This window comes from Macrosteles quadrilineatus, unplaced genomic scaffold (genome assembly GCF_028750875.1).
Source record: "Macrosteles quadrilineatus isolate MER2022 unplaced genomic scaffold, UCM_ALF_1.0 Scaffold_7__1_contigs__length_78375512, whole genome shotgun sequence".
NCBI classification, from domain to species: domain Eukaryota; kingdom Metazoa; phylum Arthropoda; class Insecta; order Hemiptera; family Cicadellidae; genus Macrosteles; species Macrosteles quadrilineatus.
Window position 1 is genome coordinate 14,381,765 of NW_026542600.1, and position 16,123 is coordinate 14,397,887.

At 34.9% G+C, this 16,123-nt stretch overlaps 1 protein-coding gene across 1 annotated transcript; it reads left to right on the forward strand.

The window, feature by feature from the left end:
- The first annotated feature begins 1,227 nt into the window (after window positions 1-1,227).
- Window positions 1,228-9,763, forward strand: LOC128998244 (chromobox protein homolog 1-like). Its single transcript, XM_054424295.1, has 3 exons — window positions 1,228-1,358; window positions 6,791-7,274; window positions 9,432-9,763. The coding sequence occupies exons 2-3, from the start codon at window positions 6,791-6,793 to the stop codon at window positions 9,557-9,559; spliced, it is 612 nt and encodes a 203-aa protein (XP_054280270.1). The 5' UTR covers window positions 1,228-1,358; the 3' UTR covers window positions 9,560-9,763.
- The last annotated feature ends 6,360 nt before the right edge of the window (window positions 9,764-16,123 follow it).

Here is a 16,123-nt window from a genome sequence, read left to right on the forward strand (position 1 = left end):
AATTGTGGTATACCTTCGGTGGCCGTGGGTAGATTGAGCTTATAAACGTGCTAACAAAAACTTAGTATAACAACAGTAACAATTAAGCTTATTGTTATATCTCTGGGCTTTTTAAGAGGTTGTTTATAATATATACACATAAAGAACATCTTTAAACAAACAAATTTTAATATCTTAATTTTTGACCCAGACTGCTGCATAAGTAACGACATAGGCTGTCCAAAACATACTCCCTTGTGTTGGCTAGTCTATGGTTATACATAGTAGGCCTACAGTACATTGGTTTGTTTGTACCATACAGTCTGATTATCCTGTCTGGTTTCCTACTTCTAGGAATGTCCGTTTGCACGATAACTCGAGCAAAAATTATCAGATTTTGATTAAATTTGGTACAAACGTGTAAACCTAAATTCATTATTCGAACGAGTTCACATACCAGGATGATCGGACTATGGGAACGGGGGTTTATGGAGGGTTTTATGGGGGAAGATCATAAGGTTTTTCCCATTTTTGACCCTAAAAATACATTATTTCACAATTTCTTCCCAAACTAGTTTGTAGAGCTTAAAAAAAATACCTAATGCTTACGGAGAAATTTCCAAAAAATTGTAAATTTAAGATTCCCGTGTTATTCTTATGGAGAATAAGTCAACTGTTGTAGTTTGCTTGTTTATGAACATATTTTGATCACATTTGGAAAGTACATCCATTTCTTACTAAATTACAGTAGGTATTGAGTATGTTTTATCATAGACTAACCAACACAAGGGAGTATGTTTTATCTATGGTTTTATCTATGGTATTAATATTTTACAACAAAAACACTTTTTTACCCTCCCTTGTTGCAGCAAACCTAAGTTCTCGTTAAACTAATTCTATTTAAATAGAGAATAAATGTGGTTATTTTTAAGGAGACATTTAAGTGTAAATCCAATCAGGAAATGGAAATTTGCTAAGTATGCAGGTTTACTGAGGTGGGGGTATTTTATCCATAAATGGAATATATGATGTTAAATATTTATCGTCATCGTTATAGGCTATATAAACGTACTTTATTGTTATTTCCAACCGTATATTAAATCAACTCTGTCCACAAGAAGGCTACAAAATTAAATAAATATGTAATATAGTATTGAATTTCTTATTAACCAAAGGCTGGTTCAATATTTTTTCAATTCTCATTTTAGTTTCGCGCGTCGCGTCTCGCGTCCTTCCTCGCCGCTTACGACGCCGTTGTTTTGTTGTTGGCGGTTTGTAGAGATTCTCCATCGTCCGATCTTCCATCATTCCATTTCCCGACATTTTACCTTTCGAATTTACGTTACGCTGATTAAACTGATCAACAGATTATAATCACGGTAAGAGACATGGGTAATTTCCTACATATAAATTTAGGTATAAATTTAGGTTTTAAAAAGTTTTAAAGTTTTAAATGTGTCACAATTTTCATTTTCTTTTGTTTGCCATAACTGCATGGTTTGCTGTTTTGTTTGCTGTGAAGATTAACCATTTTTTATTTCAGCATGGTTTGTAATTATGAACATTTAATTATTTATATGCATTGGTTTGTTTATTTTAGAATAGTGACGTTACCTATTGTATTTATTTACTTAATGGTATAAATAAATCTCTTGAATCTCTCTCTCTTGAATCTCTTGAATCTCTAGGTTACTTATGCTTGTGTTGGTAGGGCCTAGGCCTAAATCTCAAACGAGGATGTTGTGCTCCTGTTCCTGCATGATGATTTTTATTCTGACTTTTGTCTCAGCTACGTTTAATCATAAAATATGACTTAAATTTTAGTTTCATGAACTACCAGAAGTGTGTTTGTACACTATAATGTTGGCCAACATAAATAATATGGAATAACTAGGTCTAAACCTAGGCCTATGTCAACAATTTCCCTATGCTTGGCCAGAACATAGGGAAGTGAGTAAGTTAGGGCCTAAAACTTTTCAATAGGTTTTACTTGGGTTAGTTAGGGCCTACAACATCCTTAGACCTATTCCCTCTAATTTTTTCACGGTTTAGTACAATTAATCGACCCACCATGGTTGTTTGGTGTTTAATTAACTGAAAAACTCCTAAAAAGTGGCCTAAGATAGCCTAGGGGAGAGTGGAGTACATTTGAACGGTTTAAATTTGCCGTAATTTTAATACTCGCAGGCCATTGGACCAGCTGTAAATTGTAGCCCTCCAAAAGCACAGGTTGCATTCATCTCCCTCCATTCCTGATCAGTTCTTAGTTTGTTGTTGGGAAAAGAAGTTTTAGAGCGCCACAAGAAAAGGCTAGATCTATAATACACAAATTTAATTTAGCCTATAGGCTAGTACAAATTAGTAACTTAGGCCTGCTTATGATTTCATTCACCTAAGTTAAACTATGTTCACAATATTTAGGCGGTTTTAGAAAAAGAAATATAACTTGTCCCCTCCACTTGATCCTTACCTTTAACCCTTTCAGTGCTATGCGACGATATATCGTTGTTCATGTTTCATCTGATAAGAAGCGATATAAGCTTATTGTGCCGGCGGGACCTTCGATCAAACGAGTTTAAATAAATGGGCTTAGCCTACCTGTTGACTCGGCTGTTTTTCAAAACAGCGATGGTTTCTTTCGATTCCTTGTACAATTGAGGCCCAATATAGGCTATCGTTCCTTAGCACTTTGAGATGAAAAATTTTATTTTTACCAATTTTCTTTCTTGCATGTAACTTGCATGACATACATTAGATTTTGCCTCGTGGCAAGCCTAGCATTTGTTTGAAAATCAAGCAAAAAAATTCTAGCATTAAAAGAGTAAAAAAAAGCTCAATAGCTGATCAAGCAACTTACATTAAATACAAGAAAAAGTGGTGGGGGAACTTCCCCTCAAACAGCCTAAATATTGTGTTCGAAGTAGGCCGATAATAACTGTCCTATTATAATAAATGTCTAGTCTATTGTATGTAGTCTGAAACTATATAGGCCTAATCTGTACTTACTTAATCTTTGAAAGGTAAAAGGGTAGGTAGGCCTACTGTAGCCTATATTATTTTAATTTTTGTTTTCACGGCTATTAGAATGTACAATTTGCACACGGGTCTTCTCGTGTGTTTTAACTCGAACATCAAATTGTTTGCAAATTTAAATTGACAGATAAAAAGCACATTAAAATATGTAGGCCTACAATCTACGTGTAACTACGGGAGGTCTACTACAACCAACTTAATGCTTATTCAAGGAAAGGCTCTCTCGGCAGTGAGAAAGGGATACCAAACTGGATACTATATATATTGATTTTGCTATTGACAAGCGTTTGACAAGATGGTCCACAATTCTCATCTCTTAACTAAAGGGTATGGATTCCTTGACCCATTCTTAGTTGAATTCAAGACTACCTGACTGATCGTCACATGGCTGTCAAGATTGGCTCTGTTGTGTCAAGACTTTGCGACGAAGACAACGCTTGGACACCATCCAGAGAAGATTTCTTCGTCTTTGTGTTAGAAGTGGCTACTCCCATAGAGATGCTCCCGTGGGTTACGACTGTGCACAGATGCTGAGATTGCCTCCTTTAGAACTTTGGAGAGATGTTGCCGACCTGTGTCTCCTATACAAGATTATGAATGGCTTTCTCAGTTGTCCAGAAATCTGGAGATTGACATCAGGGATCCGGGCAGAACTCGATCCAGAGTATTTTTTGGCTGGCGTTTCAGATCAACATCCTATGACGCCAACAGTCCATTCGCTAGGATTCTTTGCCTGGGAACATGGTATCAAGTTTTGTGGACTTCTTCTTCTCAAACTAGCTCGAAGGAAGTTCCTCACTGTCCTTGGCGAGCAACGAATTATCAGTAGACCTAGCATTTAATGGAACTTTTGTCAATGTATTCACTCACCATTTTTTTTTTTTTTAGTCTCATGCTATTTGTTACTTGTTCGGTTTCATTATATTTATTTATTATAATTTTTACTATTTAAGTTAATTGTTATTTTTCTTTTGTTTTTAGCGAATTTCTCATATAGGGAATAAGCTATTACCGTAGTACTCATGGTAAGACCTGGACCCGGGACCGATTTAATTTTTCATTTTGAGGTCCCTAGAGAGACCAAAAACACCATCCGTTCAAATTCATATATATTTCATATATATATATGACCTCCACCGATAGTTGTCAAGTTCGTTTCTCGTACAGTCAAGTGGGGCTGGATGGACGCCAGGAGGAAGAGGAGGACTCTGTCAGCCCGAGATCTTCACGTCGGTTTTCCCGACCAACAGATTTACCTCAACGACCACCTGACACCGATAACCAGAGACATTTTCAACAAGGCTCGTGACATGGTGACGAAGAAGAACGAATTATATTTATTTGAACGAGTTCGCGATCCAGCATAATCCTTGAATATGAAAAAGACAAATCAAAATTACATGTTAAAGAAGATTTTTACATTTACAAAAACTATAAACAACACCCAGAAAATTTACTAAACACAATGAACATCAACAAATGCAATCCAATATTTGAAAAAATCCTGCAGTTAAATTAAGAGAGAAAGTTATTATATATATAGTATAAAGACCATTTAAAACAGAAGAAATCTAAAGTCAGTCATCAAAACCTATGAAATCATATGATTGTATTTATTATTTAGATAAAATGTTTATTGTATTTGTTAGATATAAAAACAACATGACTATGACATAATCGTCGAAACTAGTCGTTGTTAAATAAAATGAATTTAAAAAAAGGGTACTTAGTTTTAATAATGCATTTACATATCAAAATAGTAGCCCTAATCACTACAGTTTTCCTAATTCATATATATTTATATATGTGTGTCCGTTAGCGCGATAACTCGAACAAAGATTTTGATTAAATTTGGTGCAAACCTGCAAACCTACGTTTATTTGAACGAGTTCGCGATCCAGCATAATCGGACCATGGGAACAGGGGTTTATGGGGGGTTTTATGGGGTAAAAATGGGGTTTTCCCATTTTTTACCCTAAAAACAAAAAAATTTTGCTTAAACCCGTTTGTAGAGCTTAAAAAAATAATTAATTTAGTATATTGAAGCGCTGTTGTATGCCTAACGGCCACAGAGAAAATTCAAAATTAGTGTAATTTAAAATTTCCATGTTATTCTAATGAGAAAATGAAAATTGTTGTAGTTTACTTGTTTAGGGATGTAGGACGACTTGGTTAGGGATTGATAACATTTGGCAAATGTATTTATTTCATCCTATAGGCCCTACTATTGACATTTGGTCAAAAAGCCCTTTTTACCTTCCCTGTAGCAGCAAACCTAAGCACTCGTTAAATCTAATGTTATTTAAATAGGGAATAAATATATCTTATTTATGGAAATATTTGAGTAAAAATGTAATCAGACAAGTTGGAATTCGCTTAGTCTGCAGGTTTGCTGCGGCAGGGGTATTTATTGATTGTTACATTGTTATTTACTTGTTATAAGCTGGATAACTGTTTGTTGATTATTTTTGGTTCTACCATTGGTATAAAATAAAATAAATGAAATGTGTAACAAAATGTTAATATTCTATTTCATGAACCCAAAAAAAGTAGGCCTACCTAATAGGCCTACAATAATTCAATCAGTAGACTAAGTTAACATAACTGGTAAAAGTTGAATATTTAGCATAGGCTACTTATCGTTTCACCAATAATGATCACTTAGAATTTTAATTTTTATTCGTCAATTTTTTTCATGCAGAATCCAAATATTAAATTATTTTTTGTTGGATAGCGTTATGTTTCCGAAAAACAAATCAAAGATTACAAATTTAAGTTTTATTGGGCTGTTGAGATGGTGGTTTGGGCGAGCCCGAGTTCTAGTGTGTGACTAAGACCTGATGGGGAGTAGGGAAGAAACGGTGGTTTACATGCAATGAAATCAAACAAAACCAACAAATTAGGCTAGCCTACATGCGACATGTAAAAAACCACCATGAAAAAGTCACAAATCCACATAAAGACCTACCTTCCTCACATGCGATTAGTTCAATAAGATTAGTTTGCGATGATCAAACATTAAATTTATTTCTCTTTGCTGCATTCTAAACTCCCATTGCATTTACTGACTTGAAGAGCAAACTTCTTCTTTTCATCTCCTAACTTAAATCCTCTCATAAAGCCTCTCCTTACCTCTTGTTTTTGTCCAAACTGCTACAGTATTAGGACGAACCAAATGTCCTTGGCAATTTTTTTATATTTAAAAAGTCGTTATGCATCAAGAAGTTTCGATGGTTATGTTTACTAATAGTACCTACAGTAGTATAAAAAAGAATCCATAAATTAAAATAAACTTCTTTACGCCACACTACAATGTTTTAACAAACATCCCAAGCAAGGATTTAGTCCAGAAAACGGGTGTCAAATGGGGTTTCATTACGTACTACTGTACTGTACTGTAATGAATTTTTACCAGACACCAACCAGCTGATAATATTTGGCAATAAGTGGTAATAACAAAAACATAACCTCTCTTAGAGGTTATGAGTAGTGATTTTAGTTCTTTAGTTGGTGGGTATCTATAAGGATTTTTTATTGTTAAGTTGGCTTAGAGTAGTATAGTGTAAAATATCGTAAGTCACTCGACCAGTAAACCCTTATTTTCAGGGCTAATAACGTAATATACTATTTCATTTTACAAATATTTGCCAGACTGATAATATTTTGACTGTCAATCTGGGAAGGATGGGTGTTATTTCTTCTAAAGATGTCCATTGCATGTTTTAACTGAAATTTAATTAACATTCTTTATGGTGCTAATTATGAACTTTGTTTTCAGATGCCGAAATCAAAGGCCTCTGCATCTCCCGACCACAACTCCTCTGGAGCAGAGGAAGAAGAGGAGTACTCGGTAGAAAAGGTATTGGACAAGAGGATTGTTAAGGGTAAGGTTGAGTATTTCCTGAAATGGAAAGGTTACCCAGACAGTGAAAACACATGGGAACCACATGAGAACCTGGATTGCCCAGACCTTATTAAAGAATTCGAGGACAACTTAAAGAAGAAGAAGGAAGAGAAGCCTTCGGTTTCCGGTCCAGCAAAGAAGAAAGCTAGACCATCCACGTCCTCCACTCCATCAAACAAGGAAAACAAAAGGGAAAGGAAAGATGATAAGGATGAAGACGCGCCCAAACCCTCAAAACAAAAAAAGGTGGACACTGAGTCTGAAGCGCCAAAGGGATTTTATAAGAAGCTAGACCCAGAGAAGATCATAGGAGCAACGGATTCGAGTGGAGAGCTCATGTTTTTGATTAAATGGAAAGGTAGTACATTCTTTAAACATTTAATATTAGCTAGCAAAATATACAGGAGGTTCAAAAAAGGTTGGGTGTACATCATTTACGTAGTGATTCCTTGGGTCTAGTAAAGAGAAAATCAAGAATAAAAACTTTAACCAAAATCGTATTGTTAATTAGATAGGCCAACATAATATATATTATATATTATAATAAGGATCATTACCTTATTGAATTTTTATATAAAAACTAAAGAACTAAAATTCGACATTCTCTTTTAGGAAAAGAAGGGCTTATGGATTTTTTTGCTTTTTCGGGTAACTTGATTTTGTTAGTAAAGATGGAGACGGCAGAAGGCCTATTGAGTTTGCAATAATTTACGTGGTCTTTGCTGTTTCTTGTGTGTGAAAGTCGGTAAAAAGGATTTTTTTCAATGATTATTTATTTAGGTTATCATCAATAAAAAAATAAATAATCATTGAAAAAAAAATACTTTACCGACTTTCACACACAAGAAACAGCAAAGACTACGTAAATTATTGCAAACTAAATAGGCCTTAAATCTGATTTTTTTCAGATTTAATGTGATTTTCTATAGGCTATAGTTAAATATTAATTTTGGATTATTTGAAAACGATACCACCCTTGCACCACGTGTGTATCGACGTGTGCTGGGTGTGCACCACAAGTGTATTTCATGACTAAAGACTGGGTTCTATTAACATTCTTTAACAACCTAGAAACTATAGAGTCTAGACTGTCCCTGGGATTTTTGTAAAAGATTTGTTTGTTTTTCTATATGCCACGACCTATTCAACAACACCTTAGACTTAGTGATCGGATGCGAAGCAGATTCAAAACTATCATCACAAAATTCATGTTGGCCTATTAAATATACAAATTTGTATCTTATAGTTCCTACCTTACTTGATTAAACTTGGTATGTATGTGAAGTTAGAAGAGACCCATCTTAGAAAAGAGCTACCTTGATCCAATTAAAAATTTCAACAAATGGCTGATTTAATGAAAAAATGTCAGGATAACTTATATTTAGCTGTTAAAATTTCCTATCAAACGACGCCAAGCTCAAAAAGATTGATTAAGAAATAACTGAAATATTCACAATGTTTAGTTGTAAAATGGGGTAGAATAAGGCCAAGCTAGAGTCAGGCCTCATTGTAGAAATAAAAATCCTGATATTACAGTTATGTTTAATTCAATCTTTTTGAACTTGCTGTCGTTTGATAGGAAATGATAAATGCTAAATAAAAGTAGCCTTGAAAATCTTTTTTCAATATTTGTTCTATTTTGTAGTTAATACCGTATTAAAATTTTTTAAATGAAACTGACTGTCATTTTGAATTTTATCAAATTAGGCCTAACTTTTTTTTCTTATGGGTCTCTTCTACCTTAACATAGGCTAATATTTAAGTTTCTTAAAGATCGGTTGGAACAATCTAAAGATAAAAACTATGTAAAAAATACAAAATGGTGGATATTTGGTTAATAAAGTGATTTTGTAAAAGGTTTTATTCATAATTTTCTCTTTATTTTGACCTAAGGAATCACTACGTACACAAAGTCCCCACCTATTTTGAACACCCTGTATAGGGCTATTATTATGAAATAAGTTAGTGAGCAAACCTAATTGTGTAGCTTAGCCTTTTCTTAAAAAACCTAAATATGCTACTTATTTGTTGTTGGGCCTACTTATTGTTGTTTGGGGTCCACTGTACCAGAATGTACAGTACATTATTATTGCCACACATATTTTTGGTAATAGGCCTTCTTCATTTTGTGTCATTAGTTAGGCTATATAAATCGTGTAGACATAAATTATGAAAACGTTAAAAGTATGACTAGGTATCAGATGCATTACCCTCTTTTATTCGGAGAATTGACTTAGACTGTGTGTTTCAATGTTAACGAAACAAAAAAGATATGTGTTAATCATTAGCCTGTTTAACTGACCTTGGTTACCTCATCATCAGCCGCTGCCGACATCATCATCATCATCATCGGTGACGAACTATATGAGTGTCTAATTGTCAAGAGTGAAACTAATTTCTTATTTGGCCGGACTTACATTGAAATGGCTGAGGAATCAGATCGGGTAAGTATCGACTATTGCCAAGTGTTAACAGATTTTTTTCAGTTTATAATACTTGTATTTCTTCGTTTCAGGGACTGATGAGGCTGATCTTGTGCCCGCCAAACAGGCTAACCTAAAGTGTCCGCAGATTGTGATACAGTTCTACGAGGAACGGCTCACTTGGCACACATCTCCCTCTGACGAAAACAAGGACTCATAAGTGTTCTTTTATGTACCATACGTTTTTAAATCCTTAACTACTAGAGCTATCGTTAATTTTCCTAGTATACACAATTTAAAGCAGTACCAGTGTATATTACTGCAAGAAACTATTTGTTTACAGTATTTTGTATTGTGTGTGTGACTCAAGTTCTTCATAAACAGCTCTGAGAAATTGTTCAATAAACGGATTTCAAATTTTGTATTTATTCATATATGTTATACTATAAGAATAATTTGCCTGATTGAATTTACACTCAAATATCACATTTATTCCCTATATAAATAGCAATTCTTTAACTAGTACTTCGGTTTGCTGCGACAGGGAGGGTAAAAAATGTCTTTAGTAAAACTTTAAATAGTTTAGTATAAAACAAATGCATTTACCAAATTTGATAAAAATATTTTCATATACGGCTAACTACAACAAGTTTTCTTATTCTCCGTAAGAATAACATAGGAATTTTAAATTTAAATTTTTTAGGAATTTTCTCCGTAACTAGGTATTAGGTCCATAACGCTTCAATGTACTAAATGGTTTTTTTTCTGAGCCCTAAAATGGTTTCGAAATAAATTGCAATATTTTACGTTTTTAGGGTCAAAAATGGGGAAAACCAATTTTTACCCCATAAAACCCCCCATAAACCCTTGTTCCCATAATCCGATCATGCTGGTTCGTGAACTCGTTCAAATAAATGTAGGTTTACATGTTTGTACCAAATTTCATTGAATTCGGATCATTTTTGCTTGAGTTATTGTGCTAACGGACACATTTGACCAAAATCTTGGACGCCATCTTGAATTTTGGACTTCCGAGACTCCGATTTCATTAGACTTTTTTTCTGGAAAATACACATAATTCTAAGTCAAAATAACCAATAAAACAATTTAAAGCAATTTTTTTAGGGTTCTCGTACGGATTTACTCGACTACAATCTAGGAAATAGTACATAATAAAGATAACAATAACCATGATGAATATTTTCGTGAAAACAAAAATAATATGGCAATGATAAATATTTGAAGTGAATAATTAATTATTGTACATTATTACCCATCTAAATCTTCTTTTGTACTTCGTTTCATAATTTATGCCGTCATTTCAACAACATTTCGAGTCATTTTTGGACTAAGCAAAGCAAATATAAATTGTTATTCCATACGGCATTTTCACTGCACGATAAGTAGGCCTAAATACGATTATCATAACATTTGACGAATATTAAAAATAAAAAATGTAGAGAACCGTCGAACTAAAAAGGCAAAGAGCAGTGTAGGTGTTAAATGTGCCCTGGAAGTCCCTACAAAAAAAATACCAACTCTTTTGAATTGGGGTCGTTAGATTGGATTTGTCACTACTTCAAATCTATTAATTTCGAGTCAGAACAGACTAACTGGGACACAAACATGTTTTAGTTTTCCTGCAAAGTGATCTGAAGGAAAGTGGTAATTGAGTTTAAGTTTGAGTATGGAATGTGAAATAATACCCATAGTAGGGGACGGAAACTTATTGTTATGATCAATATATTTTATTCTCTATAGCCACCAGAACAATCATAGGGAAATCCGCTTGCAAGTTGTACAGATAATTGCTAATGATTGGTAAACATACAAACATTTTATCGTAAGTGATTAATCTTACTCAAGATCAGTGTTCGACGTCCAAATTTTACCTTTTCGAGATGGCGTAATCTTTCGACCTTTTCGAGATCGTATTGCCACTGTAATCTTTGCACTGCCACTATGCTGGCTCGGCGCTACTGATCGGAGTGATTGGGGGCGCATGCGTACTAGACACCATATTACCACAGACAATATAATACTTTAATGGTTAAAGTATTATATTGTCTGTGATATTACCGTTTACCACCCTCACCTCACAAAAAATAGTAGTTTACGCAACGATTGCGTTAAGTGAGTCTTTACGACACGAGTAGAAAATTTAAGGCACGAGCCTTGGCGAGTGCCTTAAAAACTTCTACGAGTGTTGTAAAGACTATTAACGCGAGTTGCGTACACTACTTTACCTACGACCGTTTTTTAATTACTATCAATCTGGATTTAATTACTAACAATAACTACTGATAACTTTTTAGAGAGGTTATGTTTTCGTGTATTGTCATTGCCACTGAAAGTGATGCAACGACTTGTTGTATAATCAGCTGATTTCCTGTAATTAAGTGTTTGTTAAACTTCGTTAAATATTACATTGCTAGCAGCATTCTTACCATAAATAATATTGTATCAGGTACAATTTGGCAAATATTTAATTTGTTTTTGGACTTCCACCAACTTAATTAAGAATACGCGAGTATCAACATGAACAAGTCGGATCAACAATTAAATTGGTCAACTGATCAGCTGATCAGCTGATTAGTTGACGTTCGAAGCATTACAATTTTAATTCTTTTCTCTCAATACTTGAACCTCATTGGTCCGTTACCTGTGTGGATATGAGAAAACTACGCGGATATGAAATGAAACTATGCGGATATGAAAGTAAACAGCTGTAAAGTGAAACTTTTCAATTCTAAGAACTGGACTGAAATGGCTACTTTAAAAAACGGTCGTAGGTAAAAATCATTAACTAATCTTTTGATCAGTTTACCTGCAGGGTCAAGTTAAAATATATAATACGTTTTGTTGAATACGTATTAAAAATACGATAAGTTTATCTTGTCTTTTATAAGTTTATCTTTATCAATTTATCTAAAATTCAATAACGAAAAAATATTTATCTGAGTTTGCAACAGGTTTTAGAAAAATTAAATCCCCTCCAAAGAAATCATTAATGGTGTCATTTTCTCCTCAGCTTAGACCTGAGGATAATTATGGTCGGCGGGACTATTGCTTTGTTTTGCTTTGCAAATATAATCTGGATGCAGTACTTCCATAGATTAACCATAAACTCAAGTCGACTTTTTATCACATTGTTAATTCTAATCTAAATATAGTTTTTAATGTCTAGTTCATATATGTTGGTGACACTGGAAGTTACTTTTCACGTAATTTTGTTTCTATTATTTTATGGATAGTTCTATGTTGTGTGTTTTAATTTCTTGTAATATAACCTGGGGACGACCTACTGTTTATGATTACATCGTTTTATTTTGAACAAACAAGGTTTAAATAACTTAAATAAAAAGAATTGTTTTCAGCTAATCCCTAAGGATGACAAATCTACTAAAGTAGTAGGCCTATGTTTAATCTATGGTATCACGTACTGTTATGGCGTTCATGTTTTGGGGCCTGAAATTGGAATCAATGGATATGCTTTTTTGCAGGAATGCTCTGTGGTTTGGATTGTTTTGTTTCAGTCCCACAAGCGTGAGCATTTGCCAAAAGTATAAAACTGACAAAAGTGTTTAAGACGGCATTTTGTTAAGGCTAACCAAGACAATTCTTCAAAAAACTTGCAATTATAAAATTCCGACGAGGAGTGGTGTTCAAGCAATTAACATAGGCCTATAAATAGGAATTATATAGTTTTTAATAAAGGTTTGTAGGAAAGAAACTGTGACCAGACTAGGGGGCGGAAAAATTATTTGGGCCTAGGGGCGCCAAAATGCTAAATCCGGCCCTGGACACAGCACACAAGGATCGACTGGCGGACACAGGTAATTTAACCTTTTATTGTATGTCATACCGATCCGGAACAACAACAAACAACATTAAAAAAATAATAAATTAGTACGTTTATGATAGTTTAAACAGTCACTGGCGGTCCATTTTAGCTTAGGAAGTAAAGGTAAGATTTTACCACACTCCCCTTCAGCGACCCTAGGATTTGCAACATTTAACCTAATTTCACATGGAAGATGATCTGAGCCTGGGTACGACACTACTTTGAAATCATTGATTAGACGTAAAGAATTTACAGACACAGCCGCGTAATCAATGACTGATGAACCCAATGACCCTATAAAAGTAAATTCCCCTTCCTTATCACTCTCAGATCTCCCATTCAAAATAATAAGAACTGTGTTGTCAAAACACTCTAAAATTTTGCGCCCTCTACTGTTAATGATTTTGTCTTTTGATTTCCGAAAATCACTGAGTTTTTTTGTTATATTGCTAACTTCTCCGTCTAAAAATCCCTGTTCATCCCCTGTCCTACAATTTAAATCCCCTAATAAAACCCAATTTTCTTTCTCACTGCTATTAAGTAATGTAACTAGATTTTCGAAGTCTTGTTCCCAGTTGTTACAATTTAAATAAAAAGGCAAAAAATAAAGAAAGCTTTGTGTATTCATGAAACTCACTTTTACAATGTTAAAATTATGTTCTTCGACACAAGTCAAGCTGTCAATAAAAGGAGATGATTTATTAATTGCTATAATCTCTCCACCACTATACCTCCCTACATTTCCAGTCCTGACGGCTAACTTAAAAAACAAATTGAAATTCTTCAGCTGAGCTGAAATAAAAACTACATCACTCTCTGATATAAAGGTTTCAAAAAAAAAAAAAAAATACAATCATAAATTTTTAAAACATTTAAAAAATTGGTATCACTAACCTTGCTTTTGAGCCCACAAACATTATAAACCAGAGCCCTAAAAAGTCCCTGATAAAGATCAATTTCTTGCCTTTGGTCTTGTGGAGGATTGGCGTAGCCCTCTCACACCTCGGCCTGCGGTGGGGATTTGATGATGTCGTCTGCTTGGGATGGACCCGAGGAAACTGAGGTAGATTTCTTGTTCTCTGCCATCTGCGAAGGCTCCTTGGACACTGCCCCTGCGTAGGTCTGAGATGGCGTTGGTGTCTGTGTCACAGTTGAAGTTTCATTGCGCCTGTTTGCCTTCTCGCTCGGTAGTTTGGCAATAAAGTTGGAAAATTTGTGTCGAAAAAGCTCTTTAAGGATGTTTGCGCCATTGGTTGGACCAGATCTTAGACAGCCCTCTTCCCATGTAAACTTGTGTCCCTTCACGTACAGATGATCATGAACTAGCTGCATCTTCACCTTGCCGTCACCCACCACTCGTTGTATTTCAGCCTGCACTGATACAAGGTAAGACCGTTTGTCCCTAATCTCCCGAGGAAAGTCCCTATGTATAATGTACCCAGTTCCACTCAGTCTCCTAGTCTGGCTAAGGATGTATGTAATGTCGGAATCTTCGGGAATATGTGCTATGATTGCCTTGCTATCTTTTCCCAGAGGGTGGGCCCTGTTGACCCACACCCTATCTATCCCCAAAACCTCTTTACAAAAATCTCTGATTATCTCCCGAAAGTCCGGATTTTTCCCTCTCCACTGCAATCCCTTGAATATAAGGTTATTTCGCCTTGATCGTGCTTCAAGGTCTGTAAGCTTGTCATTTGCAATTTTTCCCTGATGCTTTAGGTTAGCTACTTCTTCCCTCAAATTTTCATTTTCATAAACTAATTCCTGAACTTTATTGTTAATACCGGCAATGTCCTCTTTTGTTGCTAACCATTTAAGCTTCTCGTCCAACTTACATTCTAGAAGATTACTCATACCTTCCATAAGCTGTGTAAAGCTCATGTTTCCCACTTTTCCCTCATCCATGGCTAGGTTACCTTCGTTTCCCGGGCTCTCTGGAGAGATGTGTAAACGATTCCGTTTACTACTCCTTGACTGCACCGGTGTGAAATAGTCTCCTATCCTTGTATTTGGCATCAAACAGCGATGACACAGTCACTTTAATTACACTGTTCTTCACAAACCACAGCACTAGTACCACGACTGGGACATATAATCTATGGTAATCTATGGTGATAGTAATTTATGATTTCTAGATATCGCGTGTTTCAAATGCATAAGCTTTTTTCATGTGAACATCGTGGTGTGAGATTTAAGATATTTTGAAACGCACATAATAAATACTAAATTGTCAAACCTAAAGCTACAGTATGTGGCAGGCGGCGTAAGTTGAACACAGAACGCCCCTAGCTGAGTGGTTATAGTGCTCAACTGGCTTTATCCACGATGAAAGTCAATAGATGTTTGATGGTTTGAAAATGGACCCTGATCATTGAGCTTTTAATAAATGGCTTTGATTATGAATCTGAGCTGTGCTTAGCCAGAGAAACAAAGCCAATTCACTGCATTCTTCCAACGACTTTTGGCATAGACTAAGGATTTTGGATACTGAAATAGAGATTCCATTTATACTGTACAGCCATGTTTATACTAACTATGACGTGATCTAAAAGATGCTATAATGTACAATAATCCCATAAGTTTAGCTTAAAAGTTGGCATACTTGATAGAACTCAATTCTACTACGCCAATTTTCATTTTAAACTGGAAACAACTTTGACATGAGAATTACATGTTTACTTAAAAGATTAGATACGATTTTTATCATAAAGACACAGCAGGCCTCCAGGCTTAATTTGAAAGCCAAGATAAGGAATGGGTTTTGAATCGTTACTGGCTAAGATCATCTAATGTTAACGCAATCACAAGTTGTCATTTAATTTCAATGATCAATGACAGTTGGGTTTTATTTGACTTTTGCCATGATCGACCTTGCAACCTTCAGTTTGGTGGGCGAGCACTATGCAAAGATTCAGCTACCAAGATCAATGGTGAACGATT

Coding starts and splice junctions, on each gene's coding strand:
- LOC128998244 (XM_054424295.1), top strand. CDS start 6,791: ATGCCGAAATCAAAGGCCTCTGCATCTCCCGACCACAACTCCTCTGGA. Junction 7,275..9,431: donor GTTTTTGATTAAATGGAAAG/GTAGTACATTCT, acceptor TCTTCGTTTCAG/GGACTGATGAGGCTGATCTT.